Source organism: Rana temporaria, chromosome 4 (assembly GCF_905171775.1).
Source record: "Rana temporaria chromosome 4, aRanTem1.1, whole genome shotgun sequence".
In the NCBI taxonomy this organism is placed as follows: Eukaryota; Metazoa; Chordata; class Amphibia; order Anura; family Ranidae; genus Rana; species Rana temporaria.
Window position 1 is genome coordinate 378,835,221 of NC_053492.1, and position 25,193 is coordinate 378,860,413.

Here is a 25,193-nt window from a genome sequence, read left to right on the forward strand (position 1 = left end):
TACTTTTAAGATGCCCCCTCTCGGAAATGATCTCATAACTGACCTAACTATAGAAAAGGGAAATGTGTATGCTAGCTGTGGGTTATTTAACTTTGCACGTCAGCACTGCCTTACTGAATAAGTCTAGAGTAAGGCCTGAAGGAACCCCAAAGGCCCAAAAAATAAAGGGGCAGGGGGACTATATCGGTACTAGATAAGAAAAAAGTAAAGTGGAGAAGTAGTAGAGATAAAAAAGGGATTTTTAATACAGCTTACCTGTAAAATCCTTTTCTTGGAGTACATCACGGGACACAGAGCGGCATATTCATTACTATGTGGGTTATATGGAGTACCTTCAGGTGATGGACACTGGCAATCTCAAACAGGAAGTGCCCCTCCCTATATAACCCCCTCCCATAGGAGGAGTACCTCAGTTTTGTAGCAAGCAGTATGCCTCCCAAAAATGGTCCCCAAAAGAGGGGTGGGAGCTCTGTGTCCCGTGATGTACTCCAAGAAAAGGATTTTACAGGTAAGCTGTATTAAAAATCCCTTTTTCTTTCTCGTACATCACGGGACACAGAGCGGCATATTCATTACTATGTGGGATGTCCCAAAGCAATGCTTACAATGAGGGGAGGGAGAACATCTTCCCAAGACAAAAGGATTTAATTTAGAGATATACTCAAATCATAATAAATCCAACTTAGTTGAGAAAAATAATTTTAAATTTTCAATTTAACTCAAAAGGGAGCCCCCGGAATCCGAGGGTCTCAAACTGCAGCCTGCAGCACTGCCTGCCCAAAGGCTGCATCAGTATTCCTTCTTACGTCCAACTGGTAGAATTTTGTAAACGTGTGGACAGAAGACCAGGTTGCCGCCTTGCAAACTTGAGCCATAGAGATCTGGTGGTGTGCTGCCCAGGAGGCGCCCATGGCTCTAGTAGAATGAGCCTTTAATGATAACGGAGGAGGCAACCCTTTCAAGCCGTAGGCCTGAGTGATTAACTGTTTAATCCATCTCGAGATGGTGGATTTTGCAGCTGCCTGCCCCTTCTTGGGCCCATCCGGTAAAATGAACAACACATCTGTTTTCCGGATCTTCTCTGTAGCTTTAAGATAGGCCTTCATGGCCCTGACAATATCCAAGGTATGCAGCAACCCTTCCTTTCTGGAAGTAGGTTTAGGGAAGAAGGATGGTAATACCAAATCCTGGTTTAGATGAAAACTGGATATAACCTTTGGTAGGAAGGAAGGATGAGGGCGGAGAACGACCTTGTCCTTATGAAAAATAAGATATGGTTCCTTACAGGATAAGGCCGCCAGTTCCGATACTCTTCTTGCGGAAACTATGGCGACCAAAAATACTAACTTCCTTGTCAGTAAAACCAAAGGAATTTCAGCCAACGGCTCAAACGGTTGTTTCTGTAAACTTGACAGAACAAGATTTAAATCCCACGGACAAAGCAGGGATTTAACTGGAGGATTAATACGTAAGACCCCTTGAAGGAAGGTCTTAACTAGCGAGTGGGTGGCCAGCGGCCGCTGAAACCACACTGACAAAGCTGAAATCTGTCCTTTGATTGTGCTTAATGCCAGTCCTTTATCCACTCCTAGCTGGAGAAAACTTAATACTCTATCGATGGTAAACTTGCGAGAAAGCCATCGCTTGGACTCACACCAGCCTACATAGGCCTTCCAGACCCTGTAATAAATCACCCTAGAGACCGGTTTCCTGGCTCTGATTAGGGTAGAGATTACTTTCTGAGACAGACCTCTACCCCTGAGAATCAGGGATTCAGCCTCCAGGCCGTCAAATTTAGATGCCGTAAGGCAGGGTGGAGGATCGGACCTTGCGATAGCAGGTCTGGCCGTAGAGGAAGAGTCCAAGGGTCTCCCACTACCATCTTTAGGATTAGTGAGTACCATGCCCTTCTGGGCCATGCTGGAGCTACCAGGATGACTGGTATGTGCTCCACCCTGATCCTGCGCAGCAGGCGGGGTAGTAACTGGAGCGGGGGAAATGCATAAAGAAGTTTGAACTGATGCCAAGGGCAAACTAACGCATCGGTTCCGCAGGCCCTGGGATCCCTTGTGCGGGACATGAACCTGTCTAGCTTCTTGTTCAGTCTCGATGCCATGATATCCACGTCCGGCACTCCCCATTTCTGGCAGAGTGTCTGAAAGACCTGTGGATGCAGAGACCACTCCCCCGGCAACAGAGTCTGGCGACTTAAGAAGTCCGCCTGTAGGTTGTCCACTCCGGGAATGAATATAGCCGATATGCAGGGCACATGGGCTTCTGCCCACAAGAAAATCAAGCTCACTTCTCTCTGAGCGGCTTGACTCTTGGTTCCCCCTTGGTGATTTATGTATGCCACCGCCGTGGCATTGTCCGATTGTATTCTCACCGGGAACCCCTGCAGTTTGGACGTCCAAGCCTTGAGGGCTAGTCGAGCAGCTCTGAGCTCCAAGATATTGATGGGCAACTGCTTCTCTGCTGCTGCCCAAGTGCCCTGGCGAGTGCAACCCTCCAACATTGCTCCCCAGCCAAACAGGCTGGCGTCTGTGGTTACTATTTTCCAGGTCACAGGACTGAAAGTCTTTCCCTTCAGGAGATTCTGAGGGTTTAACCACCAAGATAGACTTTGCCGCACTCTTGGTGAGAGTGGCAAAGGAATTTCTAAGGCCTGAGGCCTCTTGCTCCATGCTGACAGGATGGCTGCCTGCAGGATGCGAGTGTGGCTCTGAGCGTACGGAACCGCCTCGAATGTGGCCACCATCTTGCCTAGTAGTCGCATACATAGGCGAACAGTTGGCCTTTTCTTTCTTAGAACTATTTGTATTAGCTCTTTGATGGCCTTGACCTTTAATAGGGGTAGGAACACCTTTTGTTGTTCTGTATCCAATCTCATGCCGAGATATTCCAGCTGCCTTGTGGGCAGGAATGCTGACTTGTCTCGATTTAGGACCCAGCCGAACCTTTCGAGGTACTGAACTGTGAGGGCCACTGCTCGCTCCAGGCCAGGAGACGAGTGGTCTACAACCAAGAGGTCGTCCAGGTAAGCCAAGACCGTGACTCCTTGGGTCCTTAGATTGGCTAGGATTGGGGCTAGGACCTTCGTGAATACCCGGGGGGCCGTAGCCAACCCGAAAGGGAGCGCCATAAATTGGAAATGACGTTGAGCCACCGAGAAGCGTAGAAATACTTGATGTGGCTGAAAAATTGGCACATGAAGGTAAGCATCCTTTATGTCTATGGACGCCATAAAGTCGTCCTTCTGGAGCACGGCGACAGCTGACCGAATAGTTTCCATCCGGAATGAGCGGACCTTTAGGTACGCATTCACTCCCTTTAAGTCCAAAATTGGCCTGACATCGCCGTTGGGCTTTGGGATGATAAACAGGTTGGAGTAGAACCCCAATCCCTGTTCCCGGACTGGTACTTCTACTATCACTTTTTGGCATAGCAGATGATTCAATGCCGCTATCAATGCGGCTTTTTTCACAGGGTCGCCTGGTACTCTTGACTCCTGGTAATGAGGAGGAGGGATTTTTAGAAACTCTAGTCTGTAACCTGCGGCCACAGTAGACCGGACCCATTCGTCGGGGATGTTGGCTTCCCAAACCTCTGCAAAGAGGTGAAGCCTTCCCCCCACCCTCATGGGTGGGGGCGCCTCTTCATAAGGCAGACTTAGGGGCTGGCTTAGCTGGTTTGCGATACCAAGGTTTCTTGCCGCCAGAGGCCTGTCCCTGCGATTTGCTGTTAAAGTTTGATCGTACAGGAGGCCGTCGGTACTGCCTGGAATTTGAGGGCCCCGAAGCCGGGGAAAGCTGCCTTTTACATGTAGGCCCCCGAAACTTCTTTTTGACTGGTAAAAGCGTACTCTTACCACTCGAAATAGTCTGAATGTATTTATCCAGATCTTCTCCGAAGAGTCGCCCTCCATGGAAGGGAAAACCTGCCAGAAGCTTTTTGCACGGGGGCTCGGCCGCCCAGTTTTTTAACCATAAGAGTCTTCTCATATGCACTAAAAATAGTGATAAACGAGACGCTTGCTGAATAGAGTCCTTTATAGCATCCACCGCAAAGCATAGAGCTCTGGGTATATCAGATAGCTCCTCTGCCTGCTGGGCAGGGATGTCCTTAAGCATCTGTTTAGTCTGGTCCTTTAAAGCTTGACAGATTCCGATAGCAGCAACTGCTGGCTGTACCACTGCCCCTGCCGTAGCAAAGGAAGCTTTTAAAAGAGTCTCCAAACGTTTATCAACCGGGTCCTTAAACATTTGAATGTTTTCTACCGGGCAAGTTAGTGATTTATTCACACATGAGATGGCAGCATCCACAGCTGGGAGCGCCCATCTTTTGGCAAACTTCTCTTCCAACGGGTAGATAACAGAAAATTTTTTAGGCGGCAGAAAAATTCTGTCTGGTCGTACCCAATCCTGGAAAATTAATTCCTCCAAAAGAGGATGGACCGGAAAAACTGCGTTGTTCAAAGGCGCCCTTAAGGAGCCCAAAGAGGAAACTACCGGACCCCGGCGTTCCGGTAAAGGCAACTTAAATGCTGAGTGAACCATATCTGTCAAAGACTGGACCCACAGACTCTCCGCTTGGGAGGCTGAGAATGGTTCTTCAACAGTAGATTCCTCAATTTCTGAACCCTCTGGATTCTCGTCCAGTAGGTCCTCCTGAAACTCTAATTCCTCCGGCGAGAGAATTTCAGCATCTGAGGATACAAATTTAGGCGAAGGGGATCTAGTCCGTTTCTTGCCTGGTAAAGACTTAGCGAACATAGCCGCCAATCTTTCCTCTAGCCCACCCAAAGAGGCAGCTAGCATTTCCTCTGTGACAAACACAGGGTTGGGTGGATCTGGGCCAGCCGCCGCACCAGACCCCCCTATTGGCTCAACCAAGGCGGCCACAACTTGGCTACTAGGTGGGGAGAGTACCGGCATAGCCTGACTCATGTCCTCAGAATCCGAGGGGGAGCCCTTTTGTTTTTTGGCATTTTTTGCCCCTTTTGATCCTGAGCCTTTGGGAGCCATAGTACAATACCGAGGTACCCCTGCATGCAACAACTGACTGTTTGCAGCTAGGAATAGTTAAGAGGTTTAGGGAACAGCAGGATTACTAGTGTCCAAAAACCCCTGGTGAGGCCGAGTATGTTTATTCAAAAAACAAAGGAAAAAAATCTCTTTTTTTTTTTTTTTTTTTTTTTACTATGATATTATGTTCCTTTAAATAAAATGTGTATATATATATATTCTTTTTTTTTTTTTTTTTTTTTTAAAACATACGGCCCCACCAGATATCCTTTGCGGCCTCCAATCTGCTGCAAAGGGGAATTTTTGGCTGTAGAAAGAAAATAGGCCAAGCCTAGGATGTACTACCCCTTTCCTGCCACCGGGGGTCACCGGAGTGCCGCTCTGCGTCCCCTCTCCTCCAGCATCAGCTCAGACTGAGCCATGAATGCAGCCTGTCTGTTCTTAACAGACGCGAAGGCACGCCTCTTCCTGCGCTCTCTCCGCCCCCTCCTCCCGAACGGCGCGAAACCGTCTATTTTGGCGTGCCCGCGCACGCGCGCGCGCCTGTCAGGAAGGAGAGAGACACATGGAGACGCGCGCCAGGCGCTACAGAGGCAGGGAGAGAGGATCGAGCCGTCGGCTGCAGGGCGGCAAATTTGAACCCCCGGACAGGTAGGCAGCTAACAGAGACTCTTAAGGGCTCAGTTCTTTGCCCAGAAGAGATTCAAAGATGACCCTATCTGACCAGCAGGGCAGCAGGTGGCCAGCAAAGACTTACTTGGACAGGGGAACCAGAGATGGGGGGGGGAAATCAGACCATCCTGTCTACACACAGACATAGTGACCAAGGTGCCTATGCAGAGCATACTTAGGCTACCCCCCCTTTTGATCACCCCTGGGGAGCCCGCTGTCGAACCAAGTTCCGCAGGCTCCCCACTTACCTGCTCCATGCCGCAGGACGTTTGCAAGCAAACACAGTCCAATCTTCTCCCATCTCCGTGGGTAGTGTAGTAGACCATCAGGCACTGGGGTCCTAGAAGGAACCGCTGTCCTGGACCTATATAGCACCCCGGCAAGCAGGATACTTTTGGCTTTGGAAAAAAGCACCAAGTCCTGGGCCCGGGGTCCAGCCCTCCAGAGAGGGCATTATAGGCAAAACCCCATGGATTTTGGGGCCCGGGTACTGTCCACTTCGGCACTGAGGCACTCTGGACAGATCCGGTTAGCCTGCCAAAATCCTAAGGATATGGAGGCAAGCTATTCCGTGACCAACACCTAAGACACTGGCGAAAAAACTGAGGTACTCCTCCTATGGGAGGGGGTTATATAGGGAGGGGCACTTCCTGTTTGAGATTGCCAGTGTCCATCACCTGAAGGTACTCCATATAACCCACATAGTAATGAATATGCCGCTCTGTGTCCCGTGATGTACGAGAAAGAAAGATATATATCTGTTTATTTAACATAGTATCAAAAAACAAGGGACACACATAATCATAAAATACATAAAAAAACAGCAATGTAAGGCGATGGATAACTTTCTCGACCAACCATACAGGTCACCGAGATGAGATGAACCCTGAGCACAGGGTGGCGGTGAAAGGAAGGGGGTCATACAAGGCAGGATCTCAACTAGTTTCGCAACAATGTTGCTTCGTCAGGAGAATGCTATACAGAGAACAACCACTCGCTAAGGAGCCAGAAGCCAGCCGCGGAGAGCACTCTCTCACGGCGACCAGGTGGGGGGGGGGGGGGGCAACTGCGAAGGTAGACCTGTTATGACTTTTTATTATTAAAATATTAAGATAAAGGGGCCCTAGGACCCACGTGGAAACAAACAGCAGGTAATTATCAGAAACCGCACAGTGAGCTGTGTTTTAAGGTTCAGATATGCCACGGTATTAGATTCACTGGTACGAGCTTTTATCTTACCCGGCGAAAAGCTGCATACATACCAGTGAATCTATACCATGGCATATCTGAACCTTAAAACACAGCTCACTGTGCGGTTTCTGATAATTACCTGCTGTTTGTTTCCACGTGGGTCCTAGGGCCCCTTTATCTTAATATTTGGTAGGAACTGTGGTCCGTCGTTATGGTAGGAACTGTACCCCGTTGTTGATGTCATTGGTAGGAACTGTGCCCCATCATTGGCATCACTGGGAGGAATTATGCCTTTCATTGGTGTCAGTGAATAAAAGCAAGCAAAGAGCCACATCCGGCCCCCGGGCTACAGTTTGGAGACCACTGCTCTACACGATTAGCAAGCTTTTTTTTATTTATTGTTTTCTCTTTCAAGAAGATGTCCGTCCGTCCGCCCTGTACAACATTCACTTAGGATGCTCAACCTGTGGCCCATCATGCCTCTACCTTTGGGAGTCTTGCTTGTAACTGTCAGTGAATTTAAATGCCTCATGGAACTTGTAGTTCCACAAAACAGCTGAAGGGCCACAGGTTGAGCACCCACGACCTAGGCAAATGATGTACACTGTGCTCCCTTTGCCTCCTGGAATATGTAAGTTACATATCTGAGGAGGCATAGCCTTTCAATGGCGAAAGGAGGAGGGGGCGGGCCTATCAGCGCATCATTGGTAGGTGTACCAGCTGAACCTGGAACAGCCAGCAGCTTATCGATGACGTCACACGAAAAAATTGTGGCGTGGGACCAAGCGCTGCCAGAAGAGGATCTCAACTAGACAATGCTAGATCCGTTGGGTGGGTGGGTGAGTATCTAAAATGCACAAATCTCACCACTAGGTAATCAGAGCGTTTTAAAAAATATATGGGGGGGATAAAACTCTGCTTTAAAAAGTAACTTAAGTCCCCTTAAGCTTCAGCTCGGCTCCTTTCCTGTTGCCACCATCTTTTTTACCACGAAAGGCCCTACCCAGTCTTTGGATCTCGGCAGAGCCCTGCAGCACATATGTGCAGCTTGGGCCAGGGAGGTTCACTCTGAATGTTATAATTTCCATAGTGGCACTGCTGTAACCTGAATCTCTGCGACGCATCTATATTCTGGGTATACGGCCCTAAACATTCATACTGCTAGGTGCGCACTGTCTAGAGTTTCACAGGCTGACTGTGTTAGGGCTGGATGGCACACCTGTGCCCTCTGCCTGCAGCTAAACACCAGAGCCCCATGCACTGGGGCTAAATGGCCTTATGCTCCATGAGAAAGAGTCTTATAAAGTGAATGTTCAAGTGAAAAGGATATGTATTCCCTTGTGTTTATACTCATTGTGCAGGATATACAGTGCATTGAAAAGGTATTCATACCCCTTGAAATTTTCTACTTTGTCATGTTACAACCAAAAACGTAAATGTAGTTTATTGGGGTTTTATGTGATAGACCAACACAAAGTGGCACATAATTGTGAAGTGAAAGGAAAATTATAAATGGTTTTAATTTTTCTTTACAAATAAATATGTGAAAAGTGTGGGTTGTATTTGTATTCAGTCCCCCTGAATCAATACTTTGTAGAATTTCCTTTCCCTGCAATTACAACTTAAAGTCTTTTTGGGTATTTCTCTCCCAGCTTTGCACATCTAGAGAGTCTCAAATAGCTCAAAGGGGTTGTAAATCCTCATGTTTTTTCACCTTAATGCATCCTATGAAAACCTAAATGCAGGGTTTGACAAATTTACTTGGAATATAGGAGCCAGCTAAAAAAGTTATGAGCCAGAAAACGCGCCTCGTCCCGCCGAGCTCACTCGCAGAAGCGAACGCATATGTAAACAGTATTCAAACCACAGATGAAAGGTTTCACTGCGATTGGTAGAGCGAGAGCAATAATTCTAGCCCTAGACCTCCTCTGTAACTCAAAACATGCAACCTGTAGAATTTTTTAAACGTCGATTATGGAGATTTTAAAGAGTAAAAATTTGTCACCATTCCACAAGCGGACGTAATTTTGAAGAATGACATGTTGGGTATCAATTTACTCGGCGTAACATTATTTTTCACAATATAAAAAAATTGGGCTAACTTTACTGTTGTCTTATTTTTTAATTAAAAAAAGTGTATTTTTTCCCCAAAACAGTGCGCTTGCAAGACTGCTGCACAAATACGTGTGACAGAAAGTATTGCAATGACCGCCATTTTATTCTCTACGATGTTACAATAAAAAATATATATAATGTTTGGGGGCTCTAATTAGAGGGAAGGAGATGGCAGTGAAAACACAGTGAAAAAACACATTAGAATTGCTGGTTTACTTGTCATGCCAATGGCCACCACAAGATGGTGCCAGATCACAGAAGGAAGCTTAGGCCTGCAGAAGGCCGCATAGCCGCTGCCTTACTGGCTGGCGTGGGCCCGCCACGATTGCGCAGCGGGGGAGGTGTGTCTCCGTGCGCCCCCACCGTGCGATCAGGCCGCGCCGGCCAGTAATTGAGGCCGCGGCTTTGCGGCCTTCTGCAGGCCTAAGCTTCCCCGGGCGCCAGGGCGCTATTTTTTGTCGCAATTGCGACCGGGCGACTGGATTTTGTCGAACCCTGCCTTAATGCATCCTACAGGAAAAGGTAAGTGAACCAACAATGCACTAGCTTAAAGGGGTGGTTCACCCTAAAAACTACTTTTTCTTATTCCACTGCCCCCCCACATTACAATCCGATTAAGGCTCTTATTATTTTTTTCATGCTGTACATACCTTAGTACAGCATATTCACCCGTGCATCCGGGTTGCGAGTCCCGCGGGAGTGGGCGTTCCTCACATGTGTGTGATTGACGTTTTGCCCAAAAACGAGCTCCCCCCGTCGCGTAAGCCGCGTCACGGTTGGCGAAAGGAGCCGAACGGCGAGTCGGCGCTATACTGCGCATGCGCATCGCCGTTCGGCTCCTTTCGCCAATCGTGACGCGGCTTACGCGACGGGGGGGGAGCTCGTTTTTGGGCAAAACGTCAATCACACACATGTGAGGAACGCCCACTCCCGCGGGACTCACAACCCGGATGCACGGGTGAATATGCTGTACTAAGGTATGTACAGCATGAAAAAAATAATAAGAGCCTTAATCGGATTGTAATGTGGGGGGGCAGTGGAATAAAAAAAAGTAGTTTTTAGGGTGAACCACCGCTTTAAAGGAACTTATTTAAAAAAAAAAAAAAAAAAAAACTTTACAACCCCTTTAAGTTCCACTGATAAAGAATGTTGTGATACTTGGCAGACTGCCTGGATTTTATAGCTGTGGCTTCAGAAGCGCAGAGAGAATTCTCCACATAGAAAGATCAGGAAATACTTTGTCAAGATCGCAATAACGATTCTAGTTTCACAATTATCTGCCACTTTGTGTTGGTCTAACACATAAAATCTCAATAAAATACATTTACGTTTTTGGTTGTAACATGACAAAATGTGGAAAATTTCAAGGAGAATGAATACTTTTTCAAGGCACTATAGGTTAGGCAGAGCGACATTTAACTGGCATTCCAGGATAGTGTGATGACGTTTAGTTGAAGACACCAAAAAGTCAAGTACACAGAGGGACACCACCTGACAGCAATGCAGAAGGATGCCCGCTCTGTACATATTCTTATAGAGAGAAGATAGTCATCGCTCCAATTAGGTATGTGGATGAGGCTGGGTTCACACTACTACACTACTTTCATCCTACTTTGCTCTGCTACATTGGTCCTACATTTATCCTACATTGGTCCTACATCCATCCTACTTTCATGAACAGGATACTACTTTGGTCCGACTTCAATGCTATTCAATGGGCCTGAAGTAGGATCAATGTAGGACCAAAAGTAGTACAGGGAGCATTTTCAAAGTCGGACCGACTTGTGTAGGACGCTACAAGACGCTCTCATAGGGAAACATTGAACACAGAGCAAAGTAGGATGAAAGTAGTGTAGTAGTGTGAACCCAGCCTTAATCCTTATCCTCTCAGAGAAACCCAGGTGCCGGCAATGCACAAAGCAATTGTAGAAAGAAATGTTTGGACAGCCGCACTCTGGAAAAACCTTCTCGGTTGCCCTTTATTGATAAAAGTATTCAAACACCACACATCACAGCAAAGACAGGGGCATACAGCTGACGTTTCGCACTACAATCAGTGCTTACTCATAGCTATGAGCTATGCGTAAGCAATGATTGTAGTGCGAAACGTCAGCTGTATGCCCCTGTCTTTGCTGTGATGTGTGGTGTTTGAATACTTTTATCAATAAGGCCCCATGCACACGAGAAGCAAATGCAAACACATGTAAACTCAAGTTTTCAAAGGCAAAAACCGTTGTTTAAAACGCCCGTTTTTGCCGCGAATTTCGCAGCGTTTTGCCGCGTTTGCGGCTATCAGCGTTCATAACAAAGACATTGTAGACCCTCCCAAAGCTTTGAAACGCAAAAACGTTGCGTCTGAACCCAACATTTTGCATCTGAAAAAACTAACCTAAACCCAACTGCTTTAAAACGCAAAAAAACGTGATTGTGTGCATGGACACATAGGATAACATTAAGGCTTCATTTCCACTGGCGTTTTTACAGCCACTGTTGTTAGCCTTTTTTACAGCTTAAAAACGCCTGTCCATGTTTATTTTGTAAAAATGCAGCGGTAGCGTTTTTGAGCGTTTTCACGCGTTTTTGAGCGTCTGGCATTTTTACAGCTCTACTCTGGAGCTTCAGAACGCCCTGGTCCTGCATTTTTTTTACAGCTCAAAAACGCCTATGCCATTTGCAGCTCAAAAACGCCTATGTGGGCATGATGCCATAGAATAACATGGACAGGCGTTTTTAAGCTGTAAAAAACGCTCAGAAAAGTGGCTGTAAAAACGTCAGTGGAAATGAAGCCTAAATGTGTTCAGGGGCAGTTGAAAAAAATGCCCAAATGCCTCTGAACTCGAGTTTACCAGCGTCTCGTGTGCATGGGGCCTAAAAAGGCAACGAGAAGGTTTTTCCAGAGTGCGGCTGTCCAAACATTTCTTTCTACAATTACATATTCTTATATCGCCTTACAAAATAATTTGCCTAATAAAAAATACATAAAAAAATTGTAGTTTCTGCATTTTTTTAATGGTTGTAACAATGTGACATAATTTAAAATTCCCTTTTAATCAAGCAACATCCACAACTCTCTCTTCTAATTGATCTTATGTGGAGATCAACATTTAATAGACCGAGGAATAGGCAGATGTGTTGTTTTATCCCTGTCCTGATTCCTGACTCCAAAGCTCAGGCTTGCATACGCAATTTTTCCACTACTCATAATATCATAATACACAAATCCAGAAATTATGAAGCTGACAGCATTATATACAAGAGGATTCACTCATCAGTAAACACACAGGAGTTTCGCCTCTTTCTTAGGCCCCATACACACGGGAGGATTTATCCGCGGATACGGTCCAGCGGACCATTTCCACGGATAAATCCTCTCGAGGATTTCCGCGGATTTCCATGCGATGGAGTGTACTCACCATCACGTGGAAATCCGCGCCGAAATCCTCTGGCGATGACGTGTCGCGCCGTCGCCGCGATTATGACGCGGCGACGTGCGCGACGCTGTCATATAAGGAATTCCATGCATGCGTCGAATCATTACGACGCATGCGGGGGATCCCTTCGGACGGATGGATCCGGTGAGTCTGTACATACCAGCGGATCCATCCGTTGGGTTGGATTCCAGCGGATAGATTTGATAGCATGTCATCAAATATTTATCCGCTGGAAATCCATCCCAGGGGATAAATATCCGCGGAAACAGATCCGCTGGAGTGTACACACCATAGGATCTATCCGCTGAAACCCATTCGCTGGGATTTTTCAGCGGATGGATTCTATCGTGTGTATGGGGCCTAACTCATTTTTATATTTTCCAAATATTATTAGAAAAAACACAAAAAAAAAATAAAAAAAAAGTTATAAATCACACATCTGACAAGACAGACAATAATGACTACCTGCCAGTAAACACAGGTACTCTTTGACAAAGCATTTAAAGTGCATCGATGGGCATAAACAAAAAAGACATACAGAATCTGCGCCGCTAGGTGGCGCTTCCATTGCGGTTGGCGTAGTACATTTACGTCGTTTACGTAACGCATTAGCAGGCCTAAAGTTATTCCATCAAATAGATGGAATAGTAATGTTAAGTATGGCCGCCGTTCCCACGTTGAAATTTGAAATTTTTACGTTGTTTGCGTAAGTCGTCCGTGAATAGGGATTTGCGTCATTTAAGTCCTCGTCTAAATCAATAGGCCCGTGCGGCGTACGTTGCCGCAATGCACACTGGGAAATGTAGGCGGACGGCGCATGCGCCGTTCCCAAAAACGTTGAAAACGTCAGGTCGACCAAAATTAACATAAAACACGCCCCCTTCGGCCTATTTTGAATTAGGCGCCCTTACGCCCGCCCGCTTTAGGCTACGCCGCCGTAACTTAGCAGGCAAGTACATTGTGAATCATGTACTTGCCTCGCTAACTTACGGTGGCAATTTTTTTTCTTTCACTTGCAATTTTTGTTTTTCTGAGTCCCCTCCTGTATTATGATTACAATATATATGTAAAGCGCTGTGTAAATGGTTGGCACTATTGAAGAATCTTGTCAACAAATCTGTTATTTTTCCACTTCCTGTAATAGGGTGACAACGCTGTCTGTTCTGCAGCAAATTCACGTAGTAGCACATGTAATCCCGTAGACAACATAGCCATAGATAGGTGTGTAGTTGCTTAAAGTGGACATTTTTTGCAAGGTCTTCTCTCCTGCCTCCTCCCATCTTCAGTATACACAAAAATTTAGTATTTTTTTTTTTTTTGCAAAATCCTGGCTTAGGTCAGGATGACGTCACTTCCCTCCGCATGCGCAGACACGCCATGGGTCTTTGCCAGTTCTCTATTGTGACAAAGCTGTCCCAAGAGCCGTTTGCTCTTTCTGTGCATGCGTGGGAGATCTGGTGTATGCGCAGACATGTGGAGAAAATTTCTGCCAGGTCCTGGAAAACAGGATCTCAATTAAAGATGACACAGGAGAGAGAGAACATTTGCTTCAAGCAAGAAAAAAAAACGTTCTAGTAAGTATTTTTCGTATTCGAGAACAGAGACAAGTGTTAGAGATTTACATTTTTTGGGGGGGTTAGAAGGAGTAAAGTGCCTCTTTAATTAAAAAGACAATCAAATTAAAGCCCAAACGTCAACTCTTACGAACTGTAGTCAGATCTGTCGGCTGTACTAGAGAACACCTCCTAATCTTCCAAACATTAGATAGAGGTGTTCTGCAGTCCAACAGACAGAAAGCAGGCGGGGATAAGACCCATTCTAGGGATTGCAGTGCAGCAGAGGCAGTCTTCAGTGTAAATAGAAACATATGAGCTCACTAGATTTCTGGAAGGATCAACAGAATTACTTTCTGTATTTGCAGCACTGTAATGAAATTAGGGCCGAAACAACTAATCGATTAATCGACAACTAATTGATTATAAAATTAATCGATTACAATTTTCATAATCGATTAATCGGCCAGTAATATAATGGGGTTAAAAAAACTCAATTTACCCCCTTATAGTACAAAAAAGCAAATCACTACTGTATATATTACTTTCACTGTCCCACAGTAAAAAATGAACCCCTTACAGTAGCGATTATTTGCTCTTTTTGTACTTATTTTTGATTTTTTTAACCCCCATTATGTTACTAAACATCTCAGGCCCGGGTCACACCTCTGTTTTTTGGTGCTTTTTGCAGAAACACACTACAGTTAATTTACATGTTTTCCTATGGGACACGTTCACATCCATGATTTTTTTTCAGCTGCTGCGTATTTGGAAAGGGCAAGGACTTTTTAACGCAAAACGGTGCTATTTTGTTTTTTTTTTTGGTTCAATATACTTCAATGGAGAAGCTGCAGAAAAGTGTGTAATGTGTTTTTGCGGCAATTTGTGTTTTGTAATCTGCCCAACAACAAATTGGTCCCAAAATTTTTTTTAAATGCAATTTTTTTTTTAAGGCTATTATCAGATTAATCAAAACAATAATCCGCCAACTAATCGATTATGAAAATAATCGTTAGTTGCAGCCCTAAATGTATATGTATTACACATATATACTAAATATATGGGGCCAGATTCACGAACAATTACGGCGGCGTAACGTATCCCCTTTACGTTACTCCGCCACAAGTGCTTGATTCACAAAGCACTTGTGTGTAAACTTGCGGCGGCGTAGCGTAAAGCCGTCCGGCGCAAGCCCGCCTAATTCAAATGGGGCGTGTACCATTTAAATTAGGCGCGTTCCTGCGCCGAACGTTCTGCGCATGCTCCGTTAGGAAATTTGCCACCGTGCTTTGCGCGAAATTACAACGTGTTTTTTGAACGGCGACGTGCGTTTCGTATTCCCGGACGTCTTACGCAAAAAATAAAAAATTTGAAATTCGACGCGGGAACGACGGCCATACTTTAACATGGCTGGTCTAAATCTAAGCCATGAAATAGCAGGCTTAAGTTTGCGACGGGAAAAAACGACTAGCGACGACGTAAGAGAATGCGACAAACGCACGTACCTTCGTGGATCGCCGTAAACAGCTAATTTGCATACCCGACGCAGAAAACGACGCAAACTCCACCCAGCGGTCGCCAAAGTATTGCATCCTAAGATCCGAAGGCGTACGCCTGTCGGATCTTAGCCAAAAGCCGTTGTATCTTTGTTTGTGAATTACAAATAAAGATACGACGCGGCAAATTTGAAAGTACGCCGGAGTATCAGCAGATACTCCGGCGTACTTTTTCTGTGAATCTGGCCCATGGTTTTTTATACATACGATTTAAGATACGTTTTTTTGCCATCTTTGTCTCAATGGGGGGGGGATTTACCTTCACTTTCTGTCCCATAGCAAAAACAGAAAGCAAGTGGAAATCCTTGCAAAAGAACTGCTTGCGCACCACCCCACGCACGCACATATACTGCGGCAGGGCGACCGATCTGTGCCAGATCACCTACCTAGTATGTGACCTGACACTTCCAGGGTCTGGGCGGATGCGCTCGCTGCCAGCGACCCACTCCAGTTGTGATTGAACACAGTGGAAGCCAATCAGCGGGTCATGCCGATTGTTCGGGAGACAGGCAGCACGGCGGTCTGCCTATTTAAACAAGGCAGACCACCATTCTGTGAAAGGGAAATGTACTGATCCTGTGTTTCTGCTAAGCAGAAGCAGAAACACAGATCTTTACCCTCCACCAGTCAAAGCACCTACCCACACAGTTAGGCTTGATTCACACCTATGCATTTTTAGTGCTTTTTTACATATTTGCTCTACAGAAGGAAACCATGTTAAATGGGCTGTAGTGCAAATCTGCAAAATGCACTGAAAATACATAGGTGTGAATCAAGCCTTAGTAAGCACTCCCTAGGAACACATTTAACCCTTTGATCGCCCCTGATGTTAAACCCTTCCCTGTCATTGTAATTAGTGACAGTACATATTTTGTTGCACTGATCACTGCAATCATGTCACTGGTCCTCAAAAAGTTTCAATTAGGCTTCATGTACACGGGACGTTTTTACAACCTCTCCCGAACGATTTAACTTGCAAGATAGTAACCCACGTTTAAAACGTCCATTTTGCCGTGTTAACACGCCGCGTTTAGCCGCATTTGCGTTTAGAAGCGTTTAAAAAAAAAATGTTTTTGGCCCTTGGAAAAAATCTTATTGTGTTGACTTGTTTGGCACCGCCATACTCCCTCTTTCCCCTTTTCTGGTCATTCTTTGTACAGGGATGAGGTGCAGGATCTAATAGAGGACACATTAGCCACTTCCATTTTTCAACAAATAGAGAGGGTAAATCTCCCTTACGGGGGCACATACAGCAATAAAAACTGGTTCTAATCCATCTACAATCTATCCAAAACTAAAAAAGTTTTACCTTTACATTTTTTGGGGCAGTGGGCTGGTGCTGAACACAGCAGTCAGGTACAACCTGACAATCCTTCTTAATACAGGTTAGAAAATGCACTGATTGCTTAAAGCAACATCTTCGTCTTGGGAAATCAATATTTGCGAACATGAAAATATACAGAGCATGCGTTGCCAACTCTCCAAATAGTCATATCTGGCCATCCATTTCATCAAATCTTTCCATAAGCTACAATTGTGGATGGTATACCAAATCAGGTTAGGTTTATTACCATTTCAAGACTAAGCCTATTTCTGACATTTGTTGCTTGCAAGTTAAAATCCATATTTTTTGCTAAAAATTACTTAGAACCCCTAAAAACATTATATATATTTTTTAGCAGAGACCCTAGAGAATAAAATGGCGATCGTTGCAACAATTTATGTCACACTGTATTTGCGCAACGGGCTTTCAAACCCAATTCTTTGGGGAAAAAAGACAATTTCATGATTTTTTAAAACTAAACCGTAAAGTTAGCTACATTTTTTGTATAATGTGGAAGATGATGTTATGCCAAGTAACATGTCATGTTTTGAAATTGCACGCACTCGTGGAATGGTGACAAACTATGGTACATAAAAATCTCCATAGGCGACACTTTGGGGGGCTGTTACCAGGTTAGAGTTACAGAGGAGGTCTGGTGCTGGAATTATTGCTCTCGCTCTGACGATCGTGGTGATATCTCACATGTGTGATTTGAACACTGGCCAGATTCTGGTAGAATCCGCGGCGGCGTAGCGCAAGGCATTTACACTACGCTGCCGCAAATTACTGGAGCAAGTGCCGTATTCTCCAAGCACTTGCTCCGTAATTTGCGGCGGCATTGTGTAAATGGCCCGGCGTAAGGCCGCGTAATTCAAAGGGGGCGGCTTGTATTTAAATTAAGCGTGCCCCGCGACGATCGAACTGCGCATGCGCCGGGCATAAAAATAGCCCAGTGCGCATGCGCCAGCTCATGACGGAAAACGTCAATGACGTCGACGTGAGCGTCATTGACGTAAAGTCATACTTACGAAAACAACGTAAACGACGGAAAAAGACGACGCTGACCCGACGCCATACAACGGACCTACGTAAACTTGCCCCTCATATAGCAGGGGCAAGTTTACGCTTACGGAAACGTCGTAAATTCACTGCGTCGTCCGTGCGTACGTTCGGGAATCGTCGTAAAAAGCTAATTTGCATAGACGACGGGGAAAACGACGAGGCGACACCTAGCGGCGGGAAAAAAAATTGCATTTAAGATCTGACAGCGTAAGAGCCTTACGCTGTCAGATCTAAGGGATATCTATGCGGAACTGATTCGCATAGATAGGCCGGGCCAGATTTGGACTTACGACGGCGCAAATGGCGTTGCGCCGTCATAAGCCTTTTAAGAATCTGGCCCACTGTTTACATATGCGGGTGCGACTTACGTATGCGCTTTCTTTGCTGCGCGAGCACGCGGGGACAGGGCTCGTTAAAATAACATTGGTATCATCTGCACATAGATCCACCTGTGATCTACTAATTCCCAGGGCTGTTTTTAAAACAGCTTTTGGACAGCTATTCTGCCTTTTAAAAAGTGTTTGGGGGCTTAAATGGTTAAAGTGGAAAACAAGCACGCAGCAGCAAGTCAAAGTCCTCGATATAAAATTTGCAACGCTTTGAACCACCAAACAGGCTAATTTTCGAGTTAAAAAAGCAAACTCAATCCATCTTTAAATAGTCACAGCAAATCTCCTATACCCAATAAACACAAAGTAATTCCTTGTAGCATCCTAATTTATGCCATTAGGCTTTCCTTTTCATGCACAAGACATTTGATAAGAATTGGATAGGAGTGCGCTTCAGTACATGATACAAGGTATTCTTTTTTTAATATACAGATTAAAAAGCCAATGAATAATTTATTTAAAAAAGCCACGGTACCTTCAAAATCTTGTAGAAAAAGTCACAGCAACTAAGAAAACTAATTACGAAAAGTTCTTAAATATTTCAAATACAGTACAGAGAATAGAAACCTCATAAAAGCTGAACATGTAAAATTCCTATGTACCACTACTGCCCCCTGGTGGAACCGAAACGGCTATGCACAATCCGGTCTACCCACTTAATGAACAAGCTAAACGGGAAAGTTAATTCCCTCTGCACTTCCTGAACATTTGTTTTACTTGAAACAAACATAAACTGTTCAAACCACAAGAGAGCACACTGCTCACTTTAAAGCGCCACCACCAAATTTTACTTACAATGAAACTCAAATATATAAAGAAGCTATCCAGCTAAATATAGAGTTTATGTATTGAAAGTAAATATGGAAGGAGTCTTAATTTAAATAAAAGTGACCGAAGGAGGAACTGTTATAAAAATACAACCAAACCTTTGGTAGCATATTAAAGCCATCTGCCCACTGCAGGAGTCCACACCAGGTAAGCTTCAGTGCTGGAGCTTACATGGCTGGATGAGGTCACTTCTCCCACACTTCACAGGTTTTGGGCCGGACGTGGTCATACAAGGGGGAGTTACATGATCCCCTATACTAGGAAAAAAGGGCACTGAAAGAAATGTGATGAAGGAGTACGGATAGTGGAGTATACCATTGTTGGGGTGGTGGGGTTATCCGGAGGCATGGACACTTTGACCATTCAGAACAAAGTGACAATGGAGTTGATTTACTAAAGCTGGAGAGTGCAAAACCTGGTGCAGCTGTGATTGGAAACCAATCCTCTTCCATTTTTTATTTTGTCAAAGCTTATTTGAACAAGCTGAAGTTTGAAGCTGATTGGCTACCATGCACAGCTGCACCAGATTTAGCACACTCCAGTTATAGTAAATCAACCCAAATGTCTCTTTAAGCCCTGGTTCACACTGGGTACGATTTGGAACGATTTGAGATGCGATTTGACATGTCAAATCGCATCTCAAATCGGCGGCAATTGTCGGCAATGGCACTGTCCTAATCAGTGCGACGCCGCATCTGCGATTTCAAAAAGTAGTTCCTGTACTACTTTTTGCGATTTCGGGCCGCGATTTACATTAAATTGCGGCCGAAATCGCGGCCGCGAAATCGCGGTAAAATCGCGCATTTTACCGCGATTTTGAATTCGCAGCAGTGTGAACCTAGGCTAACACTGAGAATTTATATAATGAATATCACCAACATGGTAAAATGTATCCTTGGCATACAGTATATTAATGTGGAAGCAGTACAAAGAGGCATGGGAAGGAAAGAGCGCAGCTAAGTTGAGTAAACCCAGGAAAACATGAAAGGTTGAGTAAGTTGCTTTTACTGAACAATTGTTAAATTATTAAATAGTCCTTAAAATGTAACACTTTATTTAACAATAAAAAAAAAAAAACATCTTAAAGTGTATGTAAACCCCAACAACAAACCTCTCTTGTTTGCTCCCTTTTTGTCATTTTAAAGCGGAGTTCCAACCACAATTTGCATTTTTTAAATGTATGTCCTTTCATCCTGAGTTTTTAGAATCTAAATCCGGTCACTTACTATTTTACAATCCGCCGCCGATCCGTATAGATATTCAAAAAAGATAGTTTATAAAACTATGTCTACACCGTTGTCATTTTGCTTGTGGGCATTGTGAAGCCTACAAGCACTTACTTCCTGGAAGTCTTGGATGGGGAGTGATAATTGGGTAGCGCACTGCATCCTGGGAAATGATGACACACATTTCCCAGGAGCATTAGAGGGAGATGATGTCAGAATCCTAGGTGGTTTCAAAGGCAGATTTCGTGGGACCGCATAGCAACAGGCATTTCCAGATGAGTAAAAAAAATATATATATATTTTTTTTACTTTTTTAGGTCTAATGAGCACAATAATGGAAAAAAAAATTGGGATGGAAACTCCACTTTAATATATAATTGAAAGCATTTTGTTATATGCGATAAGTGCAAAACAATACCAGCTGAAGAGTTTAGAAATTCAGAGCTGTCCTGCGCACATCTCAAAGAGGGAAATTAGCCCTTCTAGATGTTATATTATGATTACTGATTATGTTGCAAAGATAGGAGAGGATGGGTGGGTCTGAGTATCTATCAAAAGCAAACTGGGTAGGGCTGACACCACTCGGTCCCTAAAAAACCTTTGCGTTATGAGTCCACAACAGGACTTCGGAGAAGAGTGCATTTCTGGCTAATCAACAGTTCTGCAGAAAAACCTTGGATTGCGAGCATAATTCATTCCAGAAACATGCTTGTAATCCAAAGCACTTGTATATCAAAGCAAATTTTATCATAAGAAATAATGGAAACTGAAATGATTCGTTCCACAACCATTTATTCATAGGCGTTTCAGTTTATAGTCCATATAAAAAGATTTTTAGCAATGTGATTGGTTGTAACCATAACATGTCCATCCACAAATGAAAGCCTCCACAAGGGGATTAGAAGCAAAATCCATCAGGAGCTATAAAGTACAGTATAAAAAAAAAAGAGAGGCGCCTCTAAGTGTAGCAAAATTTGTTGTACCTTCATTAAATGTAACCGTATTGCTACAATTAGAGGTGCTTGTATGTCTTTACGTGTAGTAGAATGACAATAAAGCTTGACTTGACTTGACTGGCCTTTCTTCTCTTTTATACTCAATTGTGATATGACGATACTTGTATATCAAGTCACAATTTGTTAAAACATTTTGCTAGTCTTGCAAAACGCTCTCAAACCAAGTTACTCTCAAACCAAGGTCATACTGTATTTGTAAAGGTATCCTGAAGTGAGGTAATATTGGCCATACCATTGCTGAAGTAAGTTTCAGAAAATGATAGTTGCCCAGCTGCCATTGCGATTCTTTGATACTTTCAGAGACGTTGACCTGCAACAAGTGTGCTAATTAGGAGTTCTGGCTTAAATTTGATTTTACTTGTGTCATGCTTGTCCTGGATCAGCGACTCAGAAACTTTAAAAGCCAGATCTTTAGCTTTTTCAAAACAAACGGTAAACAATGGTACGTTCATATGGCTCCCACTACAAGTTCCCTTTAACTCACAGACATGATGGGGGAGAGATGAGAGAAAGTACAGCTTACTTGTATGTTACAATAAGACTGAACGATCTGATATTAGATATTTTCTAACATATATCAATCAAAAAGAAGGGAATCATCTTATATTTTTCTTTTAAAACAGGTCCCCCCCCCCCCCCCCCCAAGACAACCCCTCTTCCTCCTTATCCACTGCATCAGTTTTAATAACTGAGCTTTCCTCTATAAACCCCCTTATGTGTATATGACATACTTACATGTTTTGGGTCAGCTGTCGATGCCGGAGGCTCCAATTGTATAGTGACTGGGCCATCATTCTGTATGTTCACTTGCATGTATGCTCCAAACTTGCCATCTAGAAGAGAGCACAGCAACATTTACTGCAGGAAAATTACAAAGCAGGTAACCAAAACAAAAAAGGTAAACAAAACGTTTTTGTTTTCTGAGCACATTTAAACCAAAAACGTACCTTATTTATCGGTGTATAACACACACCATTATTTTCTGAGGGAAGTTTCAGGAAAAAAAACGTACATTTTAAATAAAGAACTTTGAAGCAAAATAAGGGTCAGTGCCCAACCACTTAAGGACTGCCTCCTGCACATTTACGTCGGCAGAATGACATGGCTGGGCACATGCACGTATAGGTACGTCCTGTGCTAGTACCCAGCCGTGGGTCGCGGGCGTGCGCCCATGACCCGGTCCGAAGCTCCGTGACCCGATCGCCGCTGGAGTCCCGCGATCGGTCCCCGGAGCTGAAGAACGGGGACAGCTGTGTGTAAACACAGCTTCCCCGTTCTTCACTGTGGCGGCCTCATCGATCGTGTGATCCCTTTTATAGGGGCACACAATCGATGACGTCACACCTACAGCCACACCCCCCTACAGTTGTAAACACACTTGAGGTCACACATTACCCCATCAGCGCCCCCTGTGGTTAACTCCCAAACTGCAATTGTCATTTTCACAGTAAACAATGCATTTTAAATGCATTTTTTGCTGTGAAAATGACAATGGTCCCAAAAATGTGTCAAAATTGTCCGAAGTGTCCTCCATAATGTCGCAGTCACAAAAAAAAAAAACGCAGATCGCCGCCAGTAGTAAATAAAAAAAAAATTATAAAAATGCAATAAAACTATGCCCTTTTTTGTACACGCTATAAATTTTGCGCAAACCAACCGATAAACGTTTATTGCGATTTTTTTACCAAAAATAGGTAGAAGAATACGTATCGGCCTAAACTGAGGAAAAAGATAGATATTTTTGGGGGATATTTATTATAGCAAAAAGTAAAAAATATTGATTTTTTTTCAAAATTGTCGCTCTATTTTTGTTTATAGCGCAATAAAAATAAAAACCGCAGAGGTGATCATATACCACCAAAAGAAAGCTCTATTTGTGGGAAAAAAGGACGCCAATTTTGTTTGGGAGCCACGTCGCATGACCGTGCAATTGTCAGTTAAAACAACGCAGTGCCGAATCGCAAAAAGGGGCAAGGTCCTTTAGCTGCATTTTGGTCCGGGTCTTAAGTGATTAATAGTGCGTCCACTGACACCACCGATGGGGGTTAATAGTGTGTCCGCTGACACCACCGATGGGGGTTAATAGTGCGTCCGCTGACACCAGTGATGGGGGTTAATAGTGCGTCCGCTGACACCAGTGCTGGGGGTTAATAGTGCGTCCGCTGACACCAGTGATGGGGGTTAATAGTGCGTCCGCTGACACCAGTGCTGGGGGTTAATAGTGTGTCCGCTGACACCAGTGCTGGGGGTTAATAGTGCGTCCGCTGACACCAGTGCTGGGGGTTAATAGTGCGTCCGCTGACACCAGTGCTGGGGGTTAATAGTGCGTCCGCTGACACCAGTGCTGGGGGTTAATAGTGCGTCCGCTGACACCAGTGCTGGGGGTTAATAGTGCGTCCGCTGACACCAGTGCTGGGGGTTAATAGTGCGTCCGCTGACACCAGTGCTGGGGGTTAATAGTGCGTCTGCTGACACCAGTACCGTTTTTGAAGTTTGCATGCAGCCCCCCATGGGATATTAAAACTTTTCTTGTGGCCCTCAGGTAATTTGGGTTTGAGATCCCTGATTTAAAGTGTTGCATACATTTTCTGTGATATATAAATACATTAAATAAAGGAGATCATGCAATTCCATTGTAAAAATATAGGGTCACCTTTTTCTTAGGTATAATATATTTCCTGTATCTAGAAGTGAGAAAATAACCAAGAATAAAGAATAACAAATGTCCATGTCACTCAATCACTTAAATATTTTTTGTGCTTATGTTCCAAAGTTTCCTGTCTATTTTTTTTATCAAATCCCTCCTTACTAATCAAATCCCTACATCCAGCCATTATAAAACCATCTCATCAGCAATCATCTTGAATTGGCTGCCTGAATGGAAACTGTGCTAACAAAAATTAAACTTGAGTGTGTTGGGATCAGAAATACTGTAATTGTGTGAAAATTGCAATCAGCAAGTTACATGATAAATCCAAAAGACAAGATGTTCCCTCGGCAAATAATGCATGGCCTTGGCTGCTCTAACTTCCACCTAAATGATTGCTGAATCGAGAAATAAGTGAAACAAGTGCAGCTGCCACCGCCAGAAATGTTTAAATTGTGCCACTCATTGTTAACAACTCAAATAAAAGTTCTTGAACAGGTTTGATCAAGGATTAATGAGAATGCATAACCTTTTCATTGTTTTGTTACATATTTGCAGTACTGTATAAAAAAAAAGATCAGTAAATGTAAATAATCTTATAATTCTACATAGTTTCCAACTGTCACTCTTTTGGAACCAAATCGGTCTATTCCTCTTTTCTCCTCGAATGCCCCTCTTTTAGCTGTGGTGAAGAGAGTTGTAAACATTAATAGCTAGATTCAGGATGGCGAGCGCATACTTGCGGCGGCGTAGCGTATGGCATTTATACTACGCCGCCGTAAGTTAGCGAGGCAAGTACATGATTCACAAAGTACTTGCCTGCTAAGTTACGGCGGCGTAGCGTAAATGCGGCGGGCGTAAGCGCGCCTAATTCAAAATAGGCTGAGGGGGAGTGTTATGATAATTTGGGTTGACCTGACGTGATTGACGTTTTTTTGGAACGGCGCATGCGCCATCCGTGTACATATCCCAGTGTGCATTGCGGCTAAGTACGCTGCACGGTCCTATTGATTTTGACGTGGACGTAAATGACGTAAATCCCTATTCACGGACGACTTACGCAAACAACGTAAAATTTTCGAATTTCGACGTGGGAACGGCGGCCATACTTAACATTACTATTCCAGCTATTTGATGGAATAACTTTAGGCCTGATAAT

At 44.2% G+C, this 25,193-nt stretch overlaps 1 protein-coding gene across 1 annotated transcript in view; it reads right to left on the reverse strand.

The window, feature by feature from the left end:
* DTD1 (D-aminoacyl-tRNA deacylase 1) overlaps positions 1-25,193 on the reverse strand; it is a 183,255-nt gene that overhangs the window by 133,048 nt on the left and 25,014 nt on the right. The window contains exon 4 of the mRNA XM_040351008.1: positions 22,123-22,220. Coding sequence (XP_040206942.1) covers positions 22,123-22,220 — 98 coding nt within the window. The remainder of the gene's footprint in view (positions 1-22,122; positions 22,221-25,193) is intronic.